Below are 12,086 nucleotides of genomic sequence, written 5' to 3'. Positions count from 1 at the left end.
TGTGAGGGGTGTGCACATATATATATATATATATATATATATATATATATATATATATATATATATAAATATATATATATATATAATTAAATATTAGATATTAGATATATATTAAAAAATATTCGTTTTATATAATGTAAATATGCAAATAATTATTTATTGTTGCAAAATAAATATAATAAATGACTGGCTAACTGCACATTATCCCTTTCTTTAAACCACTTTAAAAACCAGACCGATAAAACATAATAACTTTAATTTAATCATCTAAATAATTTCACTGACATACATTTGTCATCATTTTTCATTTGCAGTACTTTAAAACCCCTGAAACATGGGCTGATTTTAAAAAAGTGGTGGCCAAATGGTGGTTTGTGTGTCATTTAATATAACACAACGATGCAGATCTTTTCCATAGAAAACCCTTTCTGGTACACAATCAACATTAACAGCCTCCAAAAGGGAACACTCAATTATTCAAGAGCATGTCTGGAAAAATAACACATGTAAAACAATACTTTAAGTACCATGGCAATTAGACAGCCAATGGTGTGCCAAATGCTTGACATTCAGATGAAGTGAAAACGCTGATTCATTGAGGGCTGGACGTGACAGGTTCATTTGCATGACTCTGAGATGATTCACGGATGCTTCACATCAGAACAAACGTCCAACAATCAATGACTTTTTTCTGCCAATCTGCCATTAAGAGAGTAATGAAAGGATTTCACTTACAAGAAAAGCAGTATGCCAGTATTGGCCATAGCGTAGGCCAATCCCAATATCCCACTGCCCATAATGGCATTGCCCAAATTGAAGACTGACATGCCAAAAGAGGTCTTCCCCTCAAACTAAGAGAGGAAATGAAACTGATGAGCAACTAATACAACAGCTGACCGAGAACATCAACACAGTCAAATATCATTCAGTTTCTATCTGTGATATGCTTTCGGTTGAAAGTTCACGGTAAATGCTGCACATACTTACATCAGTGAAACGTGGCTTCTTTCCCTCGCCGTTGGGCAGGAACTCAATGTTCTCAGCAAGTGTGCTGTCAGGATTATCAAACCTGTTGGACGGACGCCAGTCGACATTTAACTGACAATGACCTTGCAAGCTGCATCGATTCATTTGCTCTAAATGCATCTAGTAGTCATTGGTTTCCTGTTATTGACGTACCTGCCGTGATGGGTACCGTTTCTGAGGGTTGATAGAGAGTGTGAGAAGGTCCATCATCGAGCAGGAGTGAAAAAGAGGGTAAACATGCACTTAGACAACACACCATGCCAGAAGATAAAAATGATTTGAGGAGCATACAAAAGAAAGACCTCAGTACAGAAGCACAGAGACACAGTGAAACTGATTGCAGGGAAAACGCAACGCTAATAATCAAGGAGCAAGACCAGCTGAGAACCACTGTTTAAAGTGGCCTGGTTCTTCATGCAGGTGGTACAAGACAAAGCAAACACTTCCCGTTATGTAGATACACATGCAACTAACTTATCTTACGGCACATATCTATGAAGTTTTTACAGATAAAATTGAATATTTAAAAGTGCTTACTGTTCTTCCTCCATCATAGTCTTCATCGGCATGCACATTTCCTCTCCCAGGTCATGACCTTTCCCATTGGGAAGGATACTCATTTCTGATCTGGCAGGTTCCATGGTGGAAGTAGTCGATATCCCACATGTGAGTTGTCTGATACCAAGTTGCTGAAAAAGATCAAAATTTGAAACTATATGAATATTAATTATATGCATTAATTGTAAACACTTATAATTTGTCTTATATGTTCAGGGCTGTTATTGTTAAATAAAAACTAAATCCAGTGTTATTTTAATATCATTGAGATTAGTGGTCGACCGATATTGTTTTTTTTTTGACAGCCGATGCCGATATCTTGGAAAGCAGGGTGGTCGGTGGCCGATGGCCGATATCATTTTTTTAATTTTAATTAATGTTTAAGAAATTTGAAATCATTTGAAAATGGATTAAAAACTAAATGTGTTAAATAAACATACTTATACTTTAGATGACAAAGTATTCTATTATAATAAAAAAGGAAGTAAACACTGTAACCAACAGGGCACTCTAGGAAGTTTGTGTGCATTGGGATTTGGGAATCATATTTTTTCAAATAAAGCCAAGTTAACACTCATTTTACATACAGCACACAGTGGAAATGACATGAATATGGCAGTGGACAAATGCATAAAGCGCAGCATAATTTGAAATCACAAGTTTAAAGTTTGTCGATCGCGTGTCTCCAGTCAAGCTGAACTCTCCACCTGTCCGTATTAAATTCGCAAGGATCGACCGTCACACAGAGAACACGCGATCATGCAGGATACAAATGCACACTTCACAAGATCTCACAACTGGATTCGACTAAGTTTGCAAGGTTTGTGAAATTAAATGTTCATTAGTCATTCAAAGATTTGTTTAAATGACATAAATGCGTATTTGCTGAATGCTGACAGCAAACAAGAAGGTATTATAATGTTTGCCTTTCTATTACTAATAATGTAAAAGCAATCGTTATAATACTTTTTGTATAGATTTTAATTCATTTGTTTAACAGCTCTATCTGATTATTAGACAGACTTACTTTTACTTTACTTTTAGTCATTTAGCAGACGCTTTTAACCAAAGCGACTTACAAATAAGAAAAAGTAATTAAAATACTATAATAATATATAATAATATATAATATATTACTTCTATCCGTACTAGACAGAACTGTTAACGACGACGGTGAACAAGAGGGAGAATGTGTGAGAATGCTGCTGCTGTCAGCGCCGTCAAAATAAACGCCTCTAATGCATCGGCCAAACAGGAAAACTTATCGGCGGATGCCGATATTTTAAAAATGCCAAATATCGGCCGATATATCGGTCGACCACTAATTGAGATATCATATTTTTAATTGGTTTTCATTTGTATATTTTGTTTTCGCTTTAATTTTAGTTAAAGATTTATCATTTTTGTGTTTTTGTAATTTTTATTAGTGTGTCATATAGTTTCTATTATTTATTTTATTAGTTTTCATTTTAGTTTTAGTTATTTTCTACATCAAGTTAAACTAAATGAAAATCAGAAATGTTGCTTTGACAGCTAGCTTTTTTTGTGAAATTAAACATAGAAATGTTGCCTTGGAGACTTAATGAAATTAAAAAAGTCGAATTACTAAAATCACTAAAACTGAAATAAAAATTATTTAAAGCTAGATATTTAAAACTAATAAAAATTACACAAACAGCAAAATTACAAAAATTTGAGCTAAAATTTATATTAAACCTGAAAAAAAAAAAAAAAATATATATATATATATATATATATACATAAAATAAATGTAATATTAATAATATAACACTAAAAAAAGTTATTTTACATATAATATGATACTGAATGATTAGCATATTCATGTGTTAGGTATTAGCTTTATACTTCTTAAAGAGTACCATGGTATAGATGTTAAAAAAAAAAAAAAAAATTATGTTATTGTCATGTTACATGTCCAAAAACAATCTATGATTAACGCCATCCATGTTAATAAATTATGGCAAATTTTATTTCTTCTCATTTCTGATTCATCTTCAAAACACTGCATTGTGTGCCACCTGTCAGTAATGCACAAATTCACTTGAGAAATCATCTAAATTCAGTCACATCACTACCACTAGGCTCAAAGTCCCATTTATAAACCGGTACAGTTAAAGGTATAGTATGTACGTTTTCGCCATTAGAGGTCGCATTTTCAAAACAATTACAAAGGTGAAGTTTGATGACGCTATGAAGGAGGATGTTCACGCTCACGGATGAGGTAATGAATTATGAATACCTACCTTCCACAATTATTCAAACAGCAAATACATTTTACAGAGAATGCAAGCAAAGAACATTTACACTGTCAAAGAACATTATGACTGACTTAAGTCTAGCGCGAGTTTAAGCACTCAAAAAACTCCCCTTATAATCAGTAAAGCTGTCTATACACTTTTTTATGAATGAATCTCTTACATCATAAGTACATCTGCACTTTGTTGTTTATGATGAGAGAGTTCGTGTGAGAGCTGAATTCAGTCAGCGAGCGCCGTGCACTGAACAAAAACTCATCTGAACGCCTCTGATTGGCCATTGCATTCATAAGCTCAACAGACTCGTGTGTGATTGGTTATAATATGCAACACTGTAAAAACGCATATAAAATCATGGCGCAACACTGAGCAGATCTAAATTTGAGCATTTGTGTCTGTGTGTTGCCATAGTTTCTACAAGCGGAAACTGAGGATATGCGAATAACATAAATATGGAATAACAAATACACAACTGCATAAAATATATAACACTGTGCAAGTAGTTTTTGGATATTTTATTACGAAAATCTTACATATTGTACCTTTAAGGCACTGCGCTCACCTAAAGAAATGTCAACTAAAAATTCACCAGGATTATTCAATGATTTAGTAATAGCCTTTTGCCAGTTTCTCCCGAGTCTTAATTTCCATTTATGCACGCTATTAAGCCGTCAGTTTACAATGTCAACAATGAGGCACGGCCCACCAGGGTGTCATTTTAGGCCAGCAGATGTTCTCCCTCTTCAGCGAAGAGTCTCTTTATGTTCCCTGGAAAGATGGAGGCTCAATAACATTAACAGCATTACTGTTTATTTTATGATTGAGGTTTCAGTCCACTGAACTCTGGAAGCTGCAGGAGAATGTGTAAAACAGTAGGGCCATTGAGACGCCCAGCTGTCATGATATATTTAACACAGACCGCTCACAACAACAACCGTCTGCGAGGGAAGCCAGAAGCTCTCGTGAAGAACTGTACGAGTGTGTTCGTTTACGGCCTGATAATTGAGGAAAGTCTTGAGTCCAGGCCATTTCCAAATGAGACTGATGCAGACTTGAGATTATAGTCCAGCACTATTAAAATGTAATACTACTAGCAACATAATGAGTCAAAGCAGCAAGGAAACTTTTTTTAAATATTCTGTGCCTGATTAGAATGAAATCATACGATGGTGATTTATGTGATCATTAAACATCCCAACTGTTAATACTGGTTAAGATTTCAAATAAATGCTGCTCTTTTGAACTTTCTAATCCTGAAAAAAACATCGATAATATTAATACATTTTTCTTGAACAGAAAATCAGCATATTAGAATGATTTCTGAAGGATCATGTGACACTGAAGACTGGAGTAATGATGCAGAAAATTCAGCTTTGCATCACAGGAATAATTTACACTTTAAAATATATTCAAATAGAAAATGTCTATTTTTAACTGTAATAATATTTCACAATATTACAGTTTTTACTGTATTTTTTTATCAAATAAATGCAGCCTTGGTAAGCAGAAGAGACTTTTTATTAAAAACATTAAACCCACATTTCTTGTTTTGAAGTTTTTTATCAATGCAATATAAATGTATTTATATTATAAAATCTACATAATAAAATATATAACAAATGCATACAAATTTCTTTTTATTTCATAAACATTTTAGTGCATATATGTTTGTGTGTGTGTTACAAAAAATTCAAAATATCACATCTTAAATTATAGTAAATTATATTATAGATACACATTTTAAACATATATATATATATATATATACTGTATATATATGAACTGATTTTATATATAATCAGAAAATCTAAAATATCAAATTTAAAAATCGTTTCTTATTATTTTAGCATTAAATAAAAAATAAAAAAAACATTACATTCAATTAAAAACCCAGATAAAAAATGGATAATGTACAGTCCCAAAACAAACCTTTCCAAATAACCCCCCCCCCCCCCCCCCCCCCCCCATTTAAAACTCAATGTACATGTTATCCTCACTGAGGTATTATTCAGTTATGCCTATATTTGAATAATCAGCATCATCAACAGGATAATGTGACAAGCTTTTGATCAGGCACTACAAACAGCAGCTCCTCTTTGGGGTCCAGAGGGGGTTTGAATTCTGGCAGGAGCTTGAATTTCACATGACGATGATATGTTAGGGTATGAGAGGCATGGAGTCCCGAGGCTGCCTGCGATACACGTTTTTGGCAGCCCTGACGCTGCTAAATGTCGAGTTGACCAGTAAAGAAATCCGGTTGCAGCCAAGGTCATTAAAGACGTCTATTTGAGCTGATAAATTTAGCAACTCGGTGAGGCACTTTGAGGTGGAATACAGGTCAACTAGTCTTTCTGCAGACACAGGAAGGTCAGTAGACGGTCAGAAAAAGAGCATGTAAGTGTGCATTATAATAATAATTAGCAACATGCAGTAACAAAGTGACCAGAAGGCAATCATAGGGTTAATCTACCATGGCTAACTACTTGTGAGATGAGCGAAATACGATAACTCGGGTGTAAAGCTCATCTGTCACGATAAGTTGTATCATCCCTCACAGCTGTTTCCTACAATGCACTGTCCTTGATGACCATTCAACAATGTGCTGCCGCCTTATCGACATTCACAATAATACAGACGTCACACTGACCAACACCTCAAACTAGAGTCAAGAAACACAACCAGATGAGCTCCAGCCTCTATACTAGACAACTTTTAAGTCTCCTTCACAAATATCTCATGCACAACGAGTACACAGTCGTCTATGACTTTTGTAAAGTCTCTGTCTTATGAGGGTTCAAGTCAAGGAGAGATGGATTTAATATAAACGGACTTTATTATTATTTGTTCCTCTAGTCTAATGCTTTTTCCCACACCAGCAGCGCTAATGTTATAGGTCTGGATCTTTACTCTCCTGGTTTGTTTGTTCCATGTTGCTTCAAAACATCTCAGCTCTTGATGCCAATAGACCATGTTTAGATGTTTCCTATCGAACAGCAGAGCAAATATGACTCATCTCAAACCATTCTGGGCTCATAGGCATCATCATGATTTTTCCCAGAGGAGTTTCTGGAATTTATGATAAGGAATGTATAAGAAAGAATGTATTTTTATAATAACTATAAACAAAAATGCTGCTTACATTCTTTTCCATGAATGTTCCACTGTTCAATACAAGTGAGGTCTTATATTTTTATACTTTTTATTTCTATTATAAAATCTACATAATAAAATATATAACAATTGCATATAAATGTTTTTTATTTCATAAACATTTTAGTGCATATATGTGTTACTAAAAAATCAAAAGATCACATCTTAAATTATATAAAAATTAAAATATATTATAGAAACACATTTTAAACATTTTATATAATATGATATTTATATATGAACTGATTTTATATATAATCAGAAAATATCAAATATCGAGTTTAAATAAAATATTAAAATATTAAAATTATATGTACAAACATTTTAAATATATATATTTTTTTTTTATTATATATAATTTGCATAAATATGATCATATAATATGATTTACATATATATGAATTGATTTCATAATGTAAAAGATGTAATCTTTTATGTAAAAGATCATATTTTTAAAAACATTATATACATAGTATATAACTATTATATATATATGATTTTATTTTATATAATAAAATATATAAATAATATATACAAATCGTATACAACAATTCTTGGACCAGTGGAATTTTTTTTTTACTTAATCTCTGAATTCATGATATTGAAAAAAATGTCACATTACTAGCCAGGAACACTATTGAGAGCATCAAATGTGTGATTAGCAAAAAAATGCTGTGAGGTATATATTTTACAGGCATATATATTTCACAGACAATTATTTTTGAAATAATTTTTACATTATTTCATCCCGTCTCGAATTCTCTGACCTGGACCGACAACAAAACTTCCACACCTGGTTCCCATTGACGATTGACAGTCACCTTAAGTGTGTGTGCATGCAGGACGAAGATAATGAATAAAAATGCTTAACTAGTTGTGCACGGTTGATTAACAAGTGTGGCTGTCAACATCTGCAGACAGTGACGTCACAGGATTGAATTTTGATTGAATTTAATTAGGCAGGTTGAACTGTTTGGCAAACAGTGAATCACATATAATTGGCACTCTGAGACTAAATGCCTCCTTCCGTCAGCTTCCAATTAATAAACAAGGGCGTCTGTACCTTTAAATTGGTCCTAAACTAAAGTAGCTCAACATTCAAGGATGAATGTTTCACACAGCACAATATTGCTCTTTTAAAGTCGCTACAAATCACAGCTCTTGCTTTCAAAACATAATAAAAAAAGCAATCTAAAGCAAATGGCAGCTTTGCAGTGCAGCACACCTACAATAGCAGACAGCAAACATTCATTCTTCTCTTTATGAGCAAGCCCGATGTTCAAGCGTCAATTCGAGCATCAAAAGGCCACCTGCCCACTGTTTCACATTAAAGCCCCAGAGGCTGCTGGGGGTAAACTGGGGTTCAACACTTTCACAACCAGCGCTCTTCAAACTAAGTCCTGCTAGCCCATATGAGGCACTTAATTGAACCCCTTACAAATGAATACTGTGGTAGCTTTACTGACACTAAATGATACCATATGCACATACTACATTATTCACTCCAATATAATCCACAGAACACCATTCTAGTACCACGTTTGACCTGTTTGAGGTCAGAAGGACCTGCCCTGTACAATGATTGCTCTTTACCAAACTGCCAGCTTAGGTTTATTTTACTCTGTCTGTATTATGTTTGTTTTTAATAGTTATGTAATCAGTTTAAGCGATCTATGCTATCAAGTCCTTCTGGGAAGTACTTTGGTTGGAGCAAGATGTACCATTTCTACAAAAAATTCAGTGAGATTTTTTAACTCTGCATCTACAAAATGCTAAATAAAGAATGTGTGTATATGGTTTTTTTTATGTTTTTATTCAGTTAATAAAGGTTCTGTAAATTTAATTTTTATATATTTCATTGTAACTTTGCAAACCTATGGTATTTTTGTACACGCAACTTAAATAGCTCACATGATTATTTTATAAGGCGGTGATTTCTTCTCAGTTTGTACAATGTGAATGATATGGAAATGTACCATTTTTAGAAGAATTTTTTTTTATTAAAGGTCCCCTGAAATGCTTAGAAACACACTCTATGTGTTGACGTCATTTTAACTGAAACAGGAAGACAGGGCGGGGCATATCAAGCAGCCCCGCCCCTTTTTAAAATAGCCAATAGCGTTTGTTTATATCACAGCTTGGGCTAGAGCCGTTCAGAGCCGTTGAGCTCCGTAAAGCCGCATTTGACAGGGTATGCCAGCCACAATCTCATCCATATTGCTATAAAATATAGCATTCTGTGTAGAATTCAAATAGCTCCGATACATTTTGTGGTCTGGCCGACTCGCGCATGTGATCCGCTCTGTGCTATCATGTCTCTGGACTGGAGCAGAGTGTGTGTTGGCGGTTAGCGTGACACAGCGCGAAACCAGACTTCTTTTTTTCCTCAATGGAAAGCATATTTACACTGTTTGAATCGTTCTCTGTCCCCTATATAGTATAGCCCATTCACTGTACAGAAAATACTAATTCTGTGGAGAAGTGACCGATTTCAGCCGCGGCTTCAGCGTCTATGTTATAGTGTAGGGGGCGGGCGCCTCGGATTCTAGAGAGCATTTGATTGGACAGAAAGTTTGATGAGAAGCTGAAGTACGATGTGACGTCAAAAAAATCAAAGTGACAAACTGCAAGCTTTGAATGCTTATATCTTCTAAATGCGAATTTTGTCACTGTTTTGGAGCACACTGCCTTATAGATAACCTTAAGACTAACATATTGATACTAACACCCAAAAAACTTTCATTTTGATTTAATGGGGACTTTAAGCGTGAACGTCCACCCCTGAATGTAACCATAAGTGCAGATCTTACAAAAATGTGCAAACAAGATTGTAAGAATTCATATCAATTAGCCACTGATTTGTATGATCTGAGTGTGATTTGAGTGTGTTGTTTTTTTCTCTTTAAATATCTTGTTTCACTTGAGAAGACAACACATTATTTTAAAGTAAAATGTCTTACGAATGCAACTGGCTATGATATATGGTGGGAACCACTAGTATGGAATATTTTGTGACTCAAAAGCCCAAATATAAATGTCACATGGCAAAGTCAAGCTCAAGTTTACAGAGAGAATAATAGCAATCTAAACGAACTCCAAGACCTCACTCAAATCAGACTGCCGTCCTACGAAATCATATGCTCATATGTGGCCTTGGACTCTGTCAGCACCAGCCCAGGAGCTCTGACCTCACTGGATGCAAATGTTTACATTCAGAACCAAGTTTGAGGAAGGGATACGATTGGTCAGGCACGTTGAGCACGTTGTCTCTAGAAAATTCTGGGATATACTTGTTTACTCACGGTCATTGATTGTAAAGGTTTCCCAATGAAGTTCACTGAAAAACAGATGTTTGCCTCATTGCACAGTCACACCTCTTTAGATATTGGCCACTATGTAAACTATCGATTGATCGTTACTGTCTATTCACTTTCAAAGTGCGTCATACTGTATTGCCCCATCCATTACAACATGGCATGAAACCAAAATCTGAGTTTTAGTCTGCTTGTGTAATTCCTCAGCAAACTAATGTTGGGACACATCCAAATCTTTCTTTATTTCTATTTAAATAATTCTATTTAAATCTGTTTTATTGAGTACCTTATGCTGATTTCCCACTTTCTCCGTCACCTCTGACCCCTCGTTCCCTGACTGCTGACCATAATAAGGTCCAGAGAACCCAGAGATTCAGAGCTGAAAGCAGCATTACAGGCCATCTAGCATGCCAATATTCAGTACACTGCCACAAGAATAAAGAATTCATATATATGCAAGATATTTTAACATATAACATATAATATATATATATTAGTTGAACTAAAACCCAAGTAGGCTCTCTTAAACTCAGCTAGAAGAAAGGAAGCTGAAAGACAGACCTCTTGCTAAGACATCCTGTTAAAATAAGAAGAAGGTACATGCAGCTGATATCGCATATGAAATACAAGTGCTGGAAAATATAAGCTACTTCTGAAGATTTACGCATCTCATTGAACATTTATAAATAGAACTGCCCTTAATTATTAGGACTGTTGTCAGTCCTGAAACAGATGATTAATCTTCTAATGATATGTTTAGCCACTTCATGGCCCCTGAGGACAAGAACATGCACCTTAAAATGAATGTGCCATAATGAAGACAGAAATACAATAAATTACTTTTTAAAAAACTAAAATAAATTAATAATAATATGCTTATATTTTTATTATTTATAATATTATTCATGAATATTATTGCCAAACAACTAACATTTATTTATTTATTTCAGCTTTTTAATTAAATGAATAAAAAAAATTTACTCCTAAGCCATGAAAAAAATATATAATGAATAAAAATAAGTGAATAAATAAATAAATCACTTTAAAGCATGTCCATCATAGAAGAGGGGTATTCCAATCATTGCATGTACGAACTGCATTTTTTATATATTTCTGAGTAACATAAATAAAATAGTGTATATATATATATATGTGTGTGTGTGTGTGTGTGTGTGTGTGCGTGCGTGCGTGCGTGTGTGTGTGTGAAATATATCTAGCTTTTTTATTTACTTTGTGAGTGATAAGTTACTCAGAATATACAGGCTATATATAAGCCTACATATATATATATATGTATAATAGGGTCCAGCTCTTGTAGACCATCACAAAGGAAAGGGTATAAGGGTATAACTGTATTTCTTTGCGTCAATAATAACTGATATATTCAGAACGAGTCCATTTTCCCCATAAATTATATTTAACTCAAGTATTTTGTTGCACTCATTTTTGTTTCTGATCTTATTAATTATGCATCTTCTCTTAAAAGTACTTAAAAGACGAACAGATCACACTTTGCCAATAAACATGTATTACTTACCGGTCAGTGAGCTCCAGGATTCAAAGATCTTCACGACTAAAATGAGAAATGCTGCTCTTGCTTTAAGTTTCCAGTGTTTCTGCTGCTTTATGTTCCTGTAGGTCTTCTCCTCGTGTGGTTTGATCACAATAGAGACAAAGCGCGTCTCTCACTGCTTTGAAAAATGAAGTGAATTAGTGAAGGGCTGTATGGATGAGCAGTGGGGGTTGTTTAGGTCCCGCCTTC

General features: G+C 34.2%; 1 protein-coding gene across 1 annotated transcript in view; it reads right to left on the bottom strand.

The window, feature by feature from the left end:
- Positions 1–12,029, bottom strand: part of LOC107595418 (sodium-coupled neutral amino acid transporter 3-like) — a 31,162-nt gene extending 19,133 nt beyond the window's left edge. The window contains exons 1-5 of the mRNA XM_016285819.1: positions 11,862–12,029; positions 1,564–1,715; positions 1,180–1,200; positions 988–1,069; positions 736–851 (exon numbers count right to left, since the gene is read on the bottom strand). Coding sequence (XP_016141305.1) covers positions 736–851; positions 988–1,069; positions 1,180–1,200; positions 1,564–1,667 — 323 coding nt within the window. The 5' untranslated portion in view covers positions 1,668–1,715; positions 11,862–12,029. The remainder of the gene's footprint in view (positions 1–735; positions 852–987; positions 1,070–1,179; positions 1,201–1,563; positions 1,716–11,861) is intronic.
- Positions 12,030–12,086: the final 57 nt, after the last annotated feature.

Source organism: Sinocyclocheilus grahami, unplaced genomic scaffold (assembly GCF_001515645.1).
Source record: "Sinocyclocheilus grahami isolate Dianchi unplaced genomic scaffold, SAMN03320097.WGS_v1.1 scaffold202.1, whole genome shotgun sequence".
Lineage (NCBI taxonomy): Eukaryota > Metazoa > Chordata > Actinopteri > Cypriniformes > Cyprinidae > Sinocyclocheilus > Sinocyclocheilus grahami.
The sequence above is the reverse complement of the archived record's forward strand: the minus strand, read 5'-3'. Positions and strand labels throughout refer to the sequence as shown.